General features: G+C 33.2%; 1 protein-coding gene across 3 annotated transcripts in view; it reads left to right on the forward strand.

Annotated features, from left to right (window-relative positions):
* JAK2 (Janus kinase 2) overlaps nt 1–17330 on the forward strand; it is a 131249-nt gene that overhangs the window by 92764 nt on the left and 21155 nt on the right. For all 3 annotated transcript variants that reach the window (XM_046022191.1, XM_046022192.1, XM_046022193.1), the window contains 8 exons: nt 2318–2475; nt 4466–4577; nt 6752–6938; nt 7597–7724; nt 9969–10103; nt 11364–11451; nt 14893–15020; nt 15777–15915. In XM_046022191.1, the coding sequence (XP_045878147.1) occupies nt 2318–2475; nt 4466–4577; nt 6752–6938; nt 7597–7724; nt 9969–10103; nt 11364–11451; nt 14893–15020; nt 15777–15915 (1075 nt within the window). The remainder of the gene's footprint in view (nt 1–2317; nt 2476–4465; nt 4578–6751; nt 6939–7596; nt 7725–9968; nt 10104–11363; nt 11452–14892; nt 15021–15776; nt 15916–17330) is intronic.

Here is a 17330-nt window from a genome sequence, read left to right on the forward strand (position 1 = left end):
CTGTTTTGTATTACACTTTTTCTTTTTAAACCATCCTTTTACTCTTTACTCTGACATTTTTCTTTGTCTTTTTCTCTTTTAAAAAATATGGTAAAATATATTTCATAAAATTTAGCATCTTGATTTAGCTCTTCTGCTTCTGGGTATATATTCAAAGGAAACAGAATCAATATCTCAAAGAGATATTTGTACCCCCATGTTCATTGTAGCATCCTTGAATGTTACCAATTTTTAAATATTTTGCCAAACTGATGGGACAAAAATTGCTATCCTGTGTTATATTTCGTTTCCTTAATTAGAACCGGAGATGGAGAAATTTCTCTGTGTTTACAAACCAGCTATTTGTGTCTCTCTTCTGTATCTTGTCTTTTCATATGCTTTGACTAATTTCCTTTTCTGTTTTTAATTGATTTATAGCTTTTTTTCTCTCTATATATATATATTGTGTATTAATCCTTTGATGTACAGATTTACAGTTCCGCAGTCTTTTAACATTGTTTATGGTACCTATTTTAGTACCTATTTTTAATTTTTTTTTTATTCTTTGTGTGAGAGAGAGAGAGAAAGAGCTTGAGCAGGTATGGGAAGGGGCAGAGGGAGAGGGAGAAAATCTTAAGCAGGCTCCATGCCCACTGCAGAGCCAGACATGGGGCTCAATCTCACGACCCTGAGGTCATGACTTGAGCCAAAATCTAGAGTTGGACCCTTAATCAACTGACCCACCCAGGCATCCCTAGTACCTATTTTTATGGCCTAATTGTGTTAGGTAAATACCTGTTAATAGTTCTGATACATCATACACTTTTCTCATTATGCTTTTGGGATAAATTTGTATTCTGTGTTCTCATTATGACTAAATATTGTTCATTGCTGAGGCAAATACTATTCTGTAATCACATTTCCATTCTTGTGGAAGTTTTTGGTTTTCTGGGGATTAATCATTACTTCAACTTTTTTCCCTCGTATGTATCCTTTTTCTGTACCTCTTTCTATTTTCTATGAGCACTCTAGAGATGAAGTAGCTCACTTCTCAACACATCTTTTCACATAGTCAAACATTATATGACTTTTGTTTCTTTCCTGGAAGTCCCTTTGAGATCACTGGTTTTGCTCTCTCATCTGGACTCTTTTGAAACTTTCGACCTTCACAGCTGTCATCTTTGGGCATCCTTCTCTTATCATCCTGGGAGTTATCTTGTCTGTCTTTACTTGGATCCCTGGTTTTCTGAATCTCATATTTGTCTTGTTTTTCTGCCAATACCTGTTGGTATTTTTGTTGGGATTGTGACAAATTAGAAAATTAATTTAGGGAGAATTTTTACAACTTTATGATGTTGAATTTTCCTACCCAATAACATCGTAAATCTCTATATTCAAATAAGAAGTTACATTTTAACAATAGTGTTTTGAAGTATTTTTAAAATGATTTTGCTCATTTTTTGGTGAAGTTTAATATTAGATACTATTTTTGTGTATGCACTAGTATAAATGAGACTATTTTTCATTATATAATCTCATTGACTATTTTTACATATGTGAAAGCTGTTTTTTGTAACCCACTATCTTAAGGAATTAATCTCTGTGGTTCAGTAGTTTTATGATTGTCTTCTTTTGTATTCCCGAAGTATGCAATCAGATACTCTCCAAATTGAGATTGTTCTACCTCCTTGTTTCCAATTTCTATTTTTATATTTCTTTCTGTGGCCTGATTATGTAAATTAAATACAATGCAATGCATTAAGTATTGGGCTTTCTACTTACTCCTGATTTGAGGAGAAGTTGCTTCTTTCATTAAATAAGGTGTTTTTCCATTAGATGTTGCATTTTAGGCTGATTACATGCTCACTTATGTGTGTATGATACAATCATAACATACCTATGTATGATTTTGGTTTAGACTACATACCTTTGAACTTAAGGTATGAATGTTTTAACCTTAGCCATGTATACTTGGTATGTAAAAATATATGCTCATTATTTCTAATTAGTGCCAACTTTTGTATCAGACTAGATAGATTTCTCCTTGAGATGACTGACATATTTGTCTAATATGGTTATTGGGAAATATAGTAAAATTATGGATGAAAAGTGAACTGGAAAAATGTGATAAGTCCATATTTGAGAGGGTCTTAAATATCATACACAAGAATTTACAATTCAGATTGGGTAATTTGGGAGCCATAAAAGACATTTGAGCAATTTAGAAGAAAATTAATTTGGGGAATTAATCTAACCACATGAAGTGAATTTTTAATATGTAATATGCAGTTGACTTTTTAAATGATACTGATTATTTCCTTTTATTTTCTTTGTTTAGGAAATTGAACTTAGCTCATTGAAAGAAGCTTTGTCCTTTGTGTCATTAATTGATGGCTACTACAGATTAACTGCCGATGCACACCATTACCTCTGTAAAGAAGTGGCCCCTCCAATGGTCCTGGAAAATATACAAAGCAACTGTCATGGCCCAATTTTGTGAGTAATACTGACTTTAAAAGTAAATTTTTTAAAAAGATACTGGCAGAGAATTTCACATAATGAAATGATACACGTAGGTTTAGGAGTTGAGAAACAAAATAATATTTTATGTGGCTGAAATTTCCTTTTTTTTTTAAACAAAAGTCTGTTTGCAATTATATTACATAATAATTAGAATTATTTAGGATAGCATTTGCTCTCTGTATCCCACTCTATAATACTTAACTGTACAGTCTGCATTTTGTTGCATTGGTGCGTTTAAGTAATTCTTGGGTGTTAATTTTTAAAAAAAATCCTCCAATTTATACTTCATTAATTTAAATACTACAGAGGAACCACAATGCAGAATTTAATAATTGTTATTATTTTTGGATAATCCAGCTCCTTCTACTGAAAGCTTTGAACACAAGATATATATGATGTTCCTCTTTTTTTTTTTTTTTTTTTTTAAAGATTTTATTTATTTATTTGACAGAGAGAGAGATCACAAGTAGGCAGAGAGGCAGGCAGAGAGAGAGGAGGAAGCAGGCTCCCCGCAGAGCAGAGAGCCTGATGCGGGGCTCGATCCCAGGACCCTGAGATCATGACCTGAGCCGAAGGCAGCGGCTTAATCCACTGAGCCACCCAGGCGCCCCTGATGTTCCTCTTTCTAAGACTAATGCTAGGTAGTACTTTCTGCAGTGATGCAAATGAAGATGTTTCATTTCTCTGCTGTGTAATGCAGTAGCCACTAGTATAACTGAGGAAATTGAATTTTAATTTATTTTCTTTTATTTATTAATTTTTTAAAGTAGGCTCCCCTGCTAGGTGAGGCTTAAACTCACAAACCTGATTTCAAGACCTGAGCTGAGATCAAGAGACAGACATTTAACTGACTAAGCCACCCATGTGCCCTGAGGAACTGAATTTTTAAATTTAATTTAATAACTACATTTAAATAGCAATATGTGGCTATTAGCTACCACATGGATCTGCACAGTTATAGACCTTTACTTTAATACCGGATAAAGCCAACTATCATGCATAACATTTGTTTTGCCCAAGCCCTAGTTATCTCTCAGCCAGTATGTACTTTAGTGATTAGCACTAGGCCTGAAACACTTGAGCAGAAGTGATCTGAGTTTGTGAGCATGTGTGTCTTGACATTAACCTACCCTTAATTAAATATTTGAAAACATATCCTGACTGATGTTTCAGACTTGATTCTGTCTTATACCTCTTATCTATCTAATAATAAGTATTATTCTATATAAGTATTATTGTTCTATATAAGTATTATTCTGTAACTTAGGTGGTTAGTATTTAAAAACTCCTACCATTCATTCATTTATTCATGTGTTATTTATCCATCCATTCAAGGATTCTTTCATTTATTTATAGAACATTTCCTGGGTACCTAATATGTGCCACTGGTTTATGTATGAGAAATACAGTGATGAATGAAACAAATTTTTCCTGCTTTCATATAGATTACATTTGACTTTTATTTCAAGATGTTCAACTTCAACAAAACATATAGCACATTTTGAAAATCAGTAGTTTTTGTCACTGCCATAGATTTTCTATCATACTTTGGTATTATATTAAATACTAAAATAATCCATAACGTTTTTATATTAGTAATTGCCATGGTAGAAAAGATGCAAGTGTTTTACAATATATTGTTTGCATGGTTAGAGTAAATATGGTTTTTAAAATACTACATTTTTAATTAGAAGACAGAAAATTCAAATGAATGAAATGTTCTTAGTGATTTTACATGTCGTATAATCCCTTTTATTTGTTTTTAAAATCTGTTGAATTGGTTTGAACTTATAGCTTGGTGCTGCAGTGTTTTTCCTTGTAAGATAACTGATTAACATATAAAGCAGAGGAAACTTAAACTTCTCAGACTTTCAAATTTGACTTTTGATCTCTTAGATGACAGTTTGGTCTTAATGTCATGGCACTTGCTACAGTATCATTCAAGTTACTTCTTTACCTTTAGAATGGATTTTGCCATCAGTAAACTGAAGAAAGCAGGTAATCAGACTGGACTCTACGTACTTCGATGCAGTCCGAAGGACTTTAATAAGTATTTTCTGACTTTTGCTGTTGAGGTTAGTATTTCTCATTAATGGTAACATTTTTCTGTTTTTAATTTTATTTCCCATTCCACTCTCTTCCTCTGGCAAATGTAACATCTTTATTTAGTCTGTGTAATTCCCCCTTCATGTTGATCTACCATTGTTTCTTTTTTTTAATACTCAGAATTACAGCTCTGATATGATAACTAGCATAAAAATGCTTAGTTTCTCTTAGGGATTCTGTATCAATAAACAAGATATAATTTCTAGAATTTTTATAAAAATATGAAATTTATAATGTCTATATTTGGAATTTATTTTTTGATGTTTGGATGTTACTAGTGTGTTATATTTTTTCAAGAGACTTTTGAAGAAGTCTCTTTTCACAAAAATGGAGATCTTTACAAAAACACAGGACTAAATGAATCAAAAGAAAATTTTGCTTTTACTGGTAGTGGTTACAGGATTAGAGTGAAATAGGTTGGTAACAAACAAACATAGCACCTTTAACTAGTGATTTTCCAGTATTCAGAATAGTGCTCTACATTATATATGTTTTAAAGATAATACTACAATAAAACCACACTATTAATACAGATAATTTTGGATCTTTTCTAAGATTGTTTATTACCCAAAGTATTTAAAAAGATACTATCACTTATAACACAGTTTTTGGTAAAAATCTTGAGAAACTTTATAGCAGGTTCCAAAATTTATCTTACTTTTCTAAAATATAGTGAAGATTTGGCTATTCAGGTATTTTAATTTTTAGAAAATGCATTCATATTGAGCATACAGACTAGATTAATTGTCCATAAATACAAAAGGTAAAGGTTACTCAATGCGTTTAGCATCATAACAATACTAATAATCCATCCTAATTTCATTACATCTTTTAATACAACAGTCCATTATATTCAATTATCAATTCAAAATGTATTTTTTATGTTTACTGTATTTGCTTAGCCTAATATGAGGACCGTTATATCAGAGAGTGTATGATATAATCTTGCTTTAAAAATATATCTTTTTGAAAAAGTAGGAAGATATACCTAAAAAGTATTAAATTGGAAAAAGTAGGAAGATACACTTAAAAAGTATTAAACTGATCACTGCAGTTGTTCAATACAGACAATAACAAAGGGTTACAATTAAGAAAGTGCTTTTTTTTTTTAAGATTTTATTTATTTATTTGAGACACAGAGAGAGAGTGAGCACACGGGGAGGGACAGAATGAAAGGGAGAAGCAGACTCCCTGTAGAGCAGGGAGCCTGGTGTGGGTTTTGATCCCAGGAACCTGAGATCATGACCTGAGTGGATGGCAGACACTTAACTGACTGAACGACCCAGGTGCCCCACCCCAGCAAACACTTTTAGGGTAGAGAGGACTTAAGGCGGTTTGTCCGTTTCTTGTTTTTTGTTTTTTTTTAAATGGTCCTAGGGAGGTTGAATATGCTAGTAAAAAGCTCAAAAAATAGATGAAGAAGTTCATCGTATAGTATATAAAACAGACATTGAAAAGGTGAAGAATATTAAAATCACCATATGAGAGGCAGCTGTATAGATACAGTAGTGGCACATTGAATGGGTAATCACCTCTGCTTGTGAGGTGAGGTCAGGGTCGTTAAGGAGAACCTCACAGAAAAGAAGATACTTGAACTGACTGTTAAGAAATGTCTAAAAGTCCAGGGCTCAGAAGGAGAGGATGTATATTCATAGGTAGAGAGATAGCATGTGCATTTATCAAGGCATGGAACAACATGGCATTTGCTTGAAATTTTTGAAGTCGCTTAGTATACCTAGAACATAGGTTGTATGTTGGCACTGGTAGAAGGTGGAGCTGTAGATGGCATCAGAAGCCAGCTCATGGCAGGCCTTATGATCTAAAATAGTTTTAGATTTTATCTTGTAAATGATCAAAAACTGTTAAGGATGGTGTTATTATTGTTAATTACCATTGCTTTCTTACTTGCTTTTTAAGAAAATCGACTGTTATGCCATTTATGGTAGGGTACGTAATTATCATCAGGTACCTTTTTGAGAAACCAGGCACTCCTGCCACCCTATACCAGTACTACATTAGGATTCACAGTTCAAATGTCTAAATGTTCTGGTGGATGTTTTCTGATAACATTTTTATCACAATAATTACTGTTTTGACCATTGTAATTTTGCCTTCTGTTTCTTTTATAATTAAACTTATATAGCGAGAAAATGCCATTGAATATAAGCACTGTTTGATTACAAAAAATGAGAATGGAGAATACAACCTCAGTGGGACCAAGAAGAACTTCAGTAACCTTAAAGATCTTTTGAACTGCTACCAGATGGAAACTGTTCGCTCAGACAGTATAATTTTCCAGTTTACTAAATGTTGTCCCCCAAAGTTGAAAGGTAAAGTAATTTTCTTGTTAGTTTTAAAATACTCATCACGGATTGTGTATATGGTAGGAGGCATCTTGAGTATATTGCTTTCAAAGGAAATACAAAAGAAGCAGCTTGAAAAAGAAAATTTTGTCTCATCGTCTTGTATAAGCATCCTCAGATACGATTGTTCAGTTTGATTGAGGTTGTCTAGATATGACCTGAAATCCTATAATTCTGAAATGGCATTTGAGAAATGGTAACTGCATGGGATAAAATCCATCACTTACTTACTGAACTGTGAAAGACTCCACTACCAAATTCTCCTTTGTTATTCTAAGTAAAACCTTCATACTCTTTTAGAATTTTAATTTCTATGCTTTTAAAATAAAGATAATAAGATTGGAAATCCTTGAAGTAACAGATTTATTAAAAATTATTATTAAATTATTCATGAAAAATTATATTAGTTAAGAGAATCATTACAATTTTAAATGTTTGAAATAACTCATTAAAATATGTCAAAGTTCAGTGAGTAAATTCCTAAAATTTCTGTTTATTAAAAAAATTAACAAGTTGTTAAGTGTTTTTTATATATAGAACACATTTTATTTTACTCCTTTGGAGCAGTTTATATCCTCAATGTATTTTGGTTATATACATTTTTTTTCTTTTTTTTTTCTAACAGATAAATCAAACCTTCTAGTCTTCAGAACCAGTGGCGTTTCTGATGTTCCCACATCACCAACATTACAGAGGCATAATAATGTGAACCAAATGGTGTTTCACAAAATCAGAAATGAAGATTTGATGTTTGTAAGTCATTAGGTGTTACTTATTATCTTTTTTGTCCTTTTAAAACAACTGTTTTCTTAACTTCCTATCCCACATTACATTCATGGGACATTTAGAATTATTTCATTATAACCTATAAATTCAAAAATTTATTTCATTTTAAATATTTTTATTTCTTGTGCAAATGTGATATCAAACTTGAGTTAGAAATTAGCAAAACTAATTATTTTAAGAAAGGAATTTTATTCTCTTTTTAAGAATTTAAAAATATTCCTTTGTGAATCTTAATTTAAAAATTAAAAATCTTCATCTACAAAAAACCTGTGTCTTGATTCTCAAGTTCTCAAGAAAGTAAGGGAAATTCAAGGGATTAAAAATAAAGAAGGAACTGAAGACAGAGTGTACTTAGAGCTGATGTTTGGGCTGCAGAACATGTTAGGGGCTTGGGATTAGTTTCACTCATCGAGGGAATTCAGATCTAAAATCAGCACAAAAAAGGACCAAGCCTTAAGACCTACATAAGATCAGGAGTTAGAAGTGAGACCATCTCTGAATAAAGCCAAGACCCTCAAGTAAATACATTGTCAGTGAAACAACGTGGATTCTGAAAAATACACCCACTAGAAAAAAAAAAAAGGAGCGTTGTCTGTTTTAATTGGGCTCTTAGGGAAAAAGTGTCTTCTGAGAATTTATAACCATAAGCTTTTCAGTTCAGATTTCTTTATACCATCTGCATAATCTGAGAAACCCTAAACCAATAAATTAAAATAAAAAGAAGTAGTCCCCTGTGATGCTTGGAAGAAGCAAATACAAAATATTTTTGAAAGAACTTAATCTTGACCTTTGCCATCCAGGATCCCCTCAAATAAACTACTCTAAACATGAGTGTTTAGTCAAAAATTTTAAAACATACAGGGAGATAACTCAGGATTAAACAAGAGTCTACAGACCAACAAACATCAAAATTAGACCTCCAAGAACTTCATATAACAGACTTTTCAGATTAACATGATAAAATACATGTACATGTTTAAAGAAACAAATGGAGTTAAAAACACGGAAAAGAATCAAGACATTATCAAAAAGACCAGAAAGATTTGGAGGAAGAAAAGTATAGAAATGAAAAAATATGTTCATTGACATTAAAACAAAATAGATAAGTTAGAAAGCAGATTACTCATGATTACTTAGTGAATTACAAAACAGACTGAAAATTATTCAGTTAACAGCAGATAGGGAGGAAGAAATGGAAATTATGAAAGAGAGCTTCAGGGACAAGGAGAGGGAAAATGAGAAAGACCAGCTGATGTCTGAGTCCCATAAAGAAACAGTAGATAGAATTATACAGAATTATAAAGATAGGGATCCCCATGTGTGTAGCAGCAAACAAAGAGTTGCTACATGACTTAATGTCACAAAACCAGTAAGAGTAGTTACGGGTGGCCCTACTTCAGAGTGCAGGCTTTCAACAATTGTTTTGTAAGGACATGCAAGAGGTTCTAGTAATAGTAATGACCAACGCTTATCGAGCATTTACTATGTGTTGTGTGTGGACTGTACTCAGTACTTTCATGTGTTCATTCATTTATTGTTCATAACAACACTATGGAACAACGATTCTTCCCATTCCTCAGAGGAGGAGACCACGATAGCTGCAGCATAGAGAGATGCAGTAGCCTGTCTGAGGTCACACAGCTAGGAAGTAGTGATGAGGAACAATCCACCCTCTGCCTCCATAGACCAGACTGTACCGCCTTCTCTGTTACGAGAGGCAGACGAAAGTATTGTATGTAAGTGTAGGTAAACACTGACACTGTGAAAATAAAGTGATAATTATAGCTAATTTCAGGGGGTTTAAAAACATGGTGGAACCCAAATGTACTTTATTCACTAATCCTCCTGTTCTGTCTTTTATTACAGAATACTATTAGTATTTGCTCATGGATTTTTAAAAACTCTGCCATTAAGGGCGCCTGGGTGGCTCAGTGGGTTAAGCTGCTGCCTTCGGCTCGGGTCATGATCTCGGGGTCCTGGGATCGAGTCCCACATCGGGCTCTCTGCTCTGCGGGGAGCCTGCTTCCTCCTCTCTCTCTCTGCCTGCCTCTCTGCCTACTTGTGATCTCTCTCTGTCAAATAAATAAATAAAATCTTAAAAAAAAAATAAATAAATAAATAAAAAAAACTCTGCCATTAAACATGTTTTCTAATTCCTACATCTTCATCTTTCTTCATTCTTCCCCCCCCCCCCCCTTTTTTCTTTTGCAGAATGAAAGCCTTGGGCAAGGCACTTTCACAAAAATTTTTAAAGGTATAAGGAGAGAAGTAGGAGATTATGGTCAACTACACGAAACAGAAGTTCTTTTAAAAGTTCTGGATAAAGCTCACAGAAACTATTCCGAGGCATGTATATTCTTTGTGTAGCTTATGTATTTCTGATATTGAAACATATGCTCTCATATTGACAGAACACATTCATGCGTGGAGCTTTTCAAAACTGTTAATTTTTGAAATTATATTATTTCAAGGACCTTTCTGAGGATGCCTTCTGGGGGAGGCTATAGAAAATTATAGAATTTTTTTTTAAGGTTATATTTATTTGTCAGAGAGAGAGTGAGCACGAGTGGTGGAGCAGCAGGCAGAGGGGGAAGCAGGCTCCCCGCTGAGCAGGGCGCCCCATGCGATGTGAGGCTCGAGCCCAGGACCCGGGGAACATGACCTGAGCCAAAGGCAGAAGCTTAACTGACTGAGCCACCAAGGCTTCCCTAGAATTTGTTTGATAATAACGTTATTTCCAAATTAATTATCCTTAACATTATATTATGGGTATTAGTACATCTCTGCCTGTATTAAGGCAGGAGCTTTCAAACTTGGCTCTTCAGTGTTTTGTGGGTCCCACAGATTTCCTTCACAGCTTATTTTTTAAAATTTTTGATAGGCACTGTACTAAGGGACACTCCAGGTGAAATATCGATGCCTCTGGACATCATGCAGAGATGCTAGCCAGCAGAAAGCCAGTTGTTAGTTGCCAGGATCCTTAACATAGCAAGGCATCACCAAACATGACATAACAAACACTTATGACACTTAAAATGTCTTAAATGATATTAGTGGAAGGTGACATGAAACATCTGAGCGAGTGTTTTTCTAATCCAGAATACCACAGTGTTGGTGATTTTGATCTTCCTCAGCTGTCCCAGAAGTTCTAGTCAGAGGTTGGTTAAGTTAGAGTGATAGTAATACCATACTGGTCTCCTGACATAATTGTCATATTTTATCTGCACAGAGAACATTCTTAATCCCTTGGGAAGTTATCTAAAGCTCTCATCCATTTACTTGAGTCCTTTATCACTGTCTCTGGTGTCTGCCTCTGTGCTCTCCCCCAGGTGCTGGGGGTCCAAGGCTACTGATCTCGCAGCATTTATGTGGCCCTGTGCCACTGTTGTGTTCTCTCTCTTTGCTATTGCTTATTCCAGGCTTCTAGCATCGAGGTTGGTAGCAGTCACAGGTCCATATAAGGGAACCAATGCAGCCCTATCTGTAGTCCTGCTGGGAATAGGAGAAAGTGCATTTCTTATACAGCAGACAGTATCTTTCTGACCTTTGAACATTTATAGACACAATAATTCTTTTCAATTTTCTGTATGTTTTTCTTTTCCTTAGTCTTTCTTTGAAGCAGCAAGCATGATGAGCCAGCTTTCTCACAAGCATCTAGTTTTAAATTATGGAGTGTGTGTCTGTGGGGAGGAGAGTAAGTAAAACTACAGACTTCCTTATGGTAATGTTATGCCTTCTCAGAGCATCTATTTTTGTTTATAGAGAAAAATTTCAGGATCATAACTAAGTATCACTATAAACCATAATTTAAGAAGAGTTAAATATTGTTGAAATCAAAAACTGTTCAGTTATGTCTTCTAAAAAAGGAAACCATTTAATGAAATTAAAATGCAGTAGACAGTTAATATACCTTATGTTAAAATGCCCAAAAAGTAGAGTATTAGAGTAAACACATGTCTTACAACCTTTCTTGGTAACCATAGCAATACGAATTATGGCTGGTTCGGTATCATTGGAATAACTGGCTGTTTCAGTACTAGTTTCTTTGGAATTTTTGAAAAAAACATGAAAATAAATGATAGACTGAATTTTTAATGGAACTGACTAAAAATGATTAGATATTCAATATATTCTATGTCTAAATTAGACTGTAAAAACTCATGAACTTTATATTCAGAAAATTATTTATGTAATTCTCCATTTTCCTTCATAATGTAGATTAAATATGCATCCATACTTATGCAGTATTTCTTCATATATCTTTGAAAACTAATAATCATTTCAAAGGCGGTGATTTTCAAATCTGTTCTGTGGAGATATTCCAGGTATCTCGGGGTTGATGAAGTGAAAGTGAATCTAACAGTCATGGAGACTTCTGCTCACTTATTCTCAGCTAGAGTAGTTCTGTATTTATCTTTTTTATTGATTGATATTTCTCATAATTTTCCATTTAGGGGAAGAAAAAAATAAAAATTTTTTTAAAGTTTGAAAACAGTGTTTCAGAGCAAGTAATTCCAGTTCTTATGCTTGCTTTTAGGTTTATTTCATTGATTCTGTGTACTTTTTTCACATTTAAAAATACCTGAAATTGGGAAGTTTGATATAATCGATGACATGTCATAATTTAATTATGTTTTTCTTTTATGCTACATAAAATAATGAGACAACAATCAGTTGTATCTGTGAAATAGATCTTAAATGCCACATAATAGATCTTAAATGCCACATTAAAAAGTTTTATTAAGCTTTTGTTCATTGTAACTCTTAGATATTTATTGGTTTTTTTCTTTTCTTTCTTTTTTTGACACTTGCCATAAATTTACCTGTGGTCAGTTCTTAATTATTAGTATATGGATTGTTCTCTAAATTAACCTTGGGCAGCAAAGCATTCATTAAATTTGTTTTAGTTACCCAGCAAGGTCCAAAGTTACTAACTTTGGTCACTAACAACAAAGTTGTTACATACCAAGTGAGAACTAAGTAATTTTAATATTAGACCAAGGAAAATCAAAATTTGAGGTAAGATCATGCTTTTTATTTTTATTTTTATTTTTATCTGGGGGAAGGAGGGGCCAAGGGAGAGGGGGACAGACAATCCCAAACAGGCTCCATGCCTAGCACAGAGCCCAACTCTGGGCTCAACACAGGGCTCGATCATACAACCCTGAGGTCATGACCTGAGCTAAAATCGAGTCAGAGTCTTGACCAATTGAGCCACCCAGGTGCCCCAAGATCGTGCACTTTATTTCATTTTTTTTAAAAGATATGTCTATTTATATGATAGAGAGAGAGAGCACATAAGCAGGGGCAAAGGGAGAAGGAGAAGCAGACTCCCTGCTGGGCAGGGAGCCTAGTGTGGAACTTGATCCTTTGACTCTGGGGTCTGGGGTCATGACCTGAGCCCAAGGCAGATGTTTAAATGACTGAGCCACCCAGGTGCCCCAAGATCATTCATTTTAAAACAAATGTGAGCCTGGTGGGGGTATTATGGAGGGCATGTATTGTATGGAGCACTGGGTGTGGTACATAAACAATGAATTGTAGAACACTGAAAATAAAATAAAAAAATAAATTAATTAAAAAACAAACAAAAAAACAAATATGAAACATAGGCATGGTGAAGTATAGGCACTTAACTTACTGGGCTAGGAATTAACATGGATTACAATGTGAAATTCTGTTAGAATTTCTCTAAAGATATATATATTGTGATGCCATGGTTAAACTTTTTGCTTGAATTTTTTTGGTTTTTTATTTTAATGTCCATTTTTATAATTAAAAAACCCAAATCTTTTTTTTTCTCATTTATATAACTTACTGTTTATTAAGCATTAGAAACAGTAAAATAATGTCAATAAATTTAGATTTGAAATTGAGAACCTGAGCTTATTGAATTACAAATTAGTACTAGATGACTATAAATAAACCCTACACCCAGTTAATTATTAAATAACATGTCTTAATGTAGAAACAGTCTTGGCTTTCGGAAACTTGGTCAGTACTGACAGGGCTGGGGATTTTTATCTGTTTTAAAGGCAGTGAGAACTTTTTAGAAGCAAAACATATCTTAATAGTATATTTAAAATACACTTCTAAAAATAAAGCAGTACAAAACTAATTTTTGCTTCTTGGCAGCATAAATTAAAAGGATGAGTAGAGTTCAAACTTAAGTTCTCCTTGCCTGCAAAAATAGACATTGTTGTAAATTTTTATGTGTAGAAGAAGAATCTCAGGAAGTTTTGATGTCTAAATATATTAGTCCTGTTTGTCTACAGCAAATTGTTCTAAGACCCCCAATGGATGCCTGAAACTGAGGATAGTACCCAACCTTATCTACACTAAGTTTTTTCCTATACACATATACCTGTGATAAAGCTGAGTTTATACATTAGGCACAATTAAGAGATGACAATAATAAGTAATAATAAAATAGAACAGTTATAGCAGTCTGTTGTAATAAAAGTTGATGTGGTTTCTCTCAAAATACCGTATTTGTACTGTACTCACACTTCTTGGTCTTGTAATGACGTGAGATGATAAAATGACTGTGCTGAGATGAAATGAGGTGAAGGACATAGGTGGGCAATATGACACAGCATTAGGTTATTACCTTCTGACAGTAAGTTGGAAAGAGGATCATCTACTTCTGAACCTGTTGACTACGAGTAACTGAAACCGTGGAGAGCAAAACCACAGATAAGCAGGGGACACTACTGTAGTTTCATGGAAGAGAAGTTAACTTGGTGAGAAATTTTCATTTGTTTAAAAAAAGGCAGCTATAACTTAGTACTACTACATAGAGGTATGCTGGAGTAATATATATATGTAAATATAAAAATATATAGTAACATAATGACAGTATATAACATATGTTATAGATAATTATATATGTAATTGTATATAATATTGGAGATATGTAATTGTTTAGATTTCGCCATCTTGCTGTTGTGAATAAACTAAACCCCAAAATACAATGGTGTATAGTTGTTAAGCTTTCTTTACTTTAATGAATTTTCCATAATTTCATCTCTTTACCTATAATACCCACATATAATTGTATATTTATAAATTTTAAAGTTACGCATATTTTTATTGTACGTGTACTTGAGCCTTTTATTTTTATATTTTAATGCAGATATTCTGGTTCAAGAGTTTGTAAAATTTGGATCATTAGATACATATCTAAAAAAGAATAAAAATTCTATAAATATATTATGGAAACTTGAAGTGGCTAAACAGTTGGCATGGGCCATGCATTTTCTAGTAAGTAATAAGTATAATAGTTTATCAAAAACTTACTGTTCTGTCTTATGAAGCAATGTACAAAGGTTCTTGACTCGCGACCAAGAAATATATTAAATAAATGCTGAGTCATTTAAAATGAAAAAATGAGAAAAAAAATGAGAAAAAAAATGAAAAAAGAGATTATTTTAAGCATATATTTATTTATGTAAAATCATGTTTTTGAAAGAGTTTTGTCATTTTATCAATCGCTTAACATTGCTGATGAACAATTTGTGTCACTTGGATTTGGAGAATTTAATAAAAAATATGCAGAAACCTGTTGTGCTAGTTATGGATAGCAGAAAATCCCTGCAGAAGATGCCTTGTTAGGGTATTTGTGGGCAATTGGACATTATATCCAGTGAGAAAGCGGTGTTGCCATAGAAGCAGAACGGTGGTCAGACTCCTCAGAGTGCACCTGTGTCTGGCCGCTGAACAGAAACAATATTTACTTACTTTTTAGAAAGGCATACTGTTTAAAATCTCAGATTTAGAAAGTGAAGTGGCACTGAGTAGTTTTAATATATTCTTTTCATTATGGGCGTAGATTGTTGTGTCATTTGAAAAGTAAAACAGAAAGCACAGCGCTGCCGTAAACCTTTATTTCAAAGCGTGCTCCCAAAGAAATGTTTACTAGTTAATACTGTCCTATTTTTTTCTTTGAATCCATGTTGGGACAAGTTTTCAAATATTTGTAGATTGATGTTTGAATGTCTGTGCATTTAACTTTAATAGGAAGAAAAAGCACTTGTTCATGGGAATGTGTGTGCCAAAAATGTTCTGCTTATCAGAGAAGAAGACAGGAAGACAGGAAATCCTCCTTTCATCAAACTTAGTGATCCTGGCATTAGTATTACAGTTTTGCCAAAGGACAGTAAGTTCTACAGGAAATGGATTTAACTTTTTATTTTTTAATTTTTTAAATTTGAATGTGGTTGACCCACGTTACATTAGTGTCAGGTGTACTACACTAGTGATCCTACATCTTTACTTGGAGAATAGTGTAAAAAGCATGTTGTTAATTTTTTTCTCAAGCTCTGTTATTGACATGTTCTTGATTAATCAGAAAACTTAACTACCATTTTTAGCAATCCAAATTAAGTTATAGTTACATCCTAGTCTCTCTCCATTTCTTCTTTCTTATAAGCATGTTATTATGGACTGCAAGATGATTTTTTAAAACAGTTTTAATCCCTACTTGAATGGAAGTTCAGATTTTATCTGTTTTTTTTTTTTAATGTGAAGTTTTCTAATACATTCTTTGAGCCACAAGTAAATTTTGTAAATTTTTCTTTCTTCAGTCACTAAGTAAAAATTTGAGAAGATGTGTTATCTACTTTGAGATCTTATTTAATTATCCAGCTAATTCTAACTTCTAAAAACTTAGAAAACATCTTTCTTTTGTGTTTGTTAGCCTTCTATTTAACACTATTAAAGTAAAAATTTCAGTCACGTAGTTGAAAGGTTTTTTTGGTACTAATAATGGTATAATTATATCTCATTATCTTAGCTAATTTCTCTAATTGCATGTTCTAAACATAGACTCTAAATTGATCAACTTCTGTGCATTGATGTATCCTGTTGAACCAACTGTATTGAAACTTGATAGCTTATCTGAGAGTGAAGACAGATAATATAGCAGAAAGTGTTATTATAGGATCTTAAAACCTATATTCAGGAAAATTTTACTCTTTGGAGTGGAAATGAAGAAAGAGAAAATTTATGCATGTGGTTAAAGAGAAAGGAACCTGTACTCTTTAATCTCTTAATTATACAGCAAAAATATTCATATTGCTTTGGCAAAATATACGAAAAGATACAACAGATTATCCTTCATTCTTGTATATTATTTTATTTATCTATGCATCCATGCCAGACTGCCAGAAGGTGGATTTAAAATTGTTCCGTCCTTCCTTGAATAGCATTTTTCTGATGGGGTCAAAGACCGTAGCAACTTTATGGGGAAATTCCCTGATCTTAGTAGAAACTACCTATATCAATTCTGTATTCATAGTATCTTGGTATAATTCAGTCATTCATCTGTCTGTTGGTCCTTCTTTTCTCATGTACAAGTTAGAATTGCCACTGCCATTTAGTCATTAGAACAGCTCAGAATGATGTTAACATTACCTTTACTACTTACACATTGTAAAGAAATTTTTTAAAAAATCCAAAGGCAGTTTAGGACAAATTTTATGGAAAAAATTTGGGGTAGAGAGAGTAGGACACCAGTTGAGACATGGACACGAGTTGAGACATCGTGGCTTAATGGAAGGAAGTTTGGTTGAT

Source organism: Meles meles, chromosome 11 (assembly GCF_922984935.1).
Source record: "Meles meles chromosome 11, mMelMel3.1 paternal haplotype, whole genome shotgun sequence".
Classification (NCBI taxonomy): domain Eukaryota; kingdom Metazoa; phylum Chordata; class Mammalia; order Carnivora; family Mustelidae; genus Meles; species Meles meles.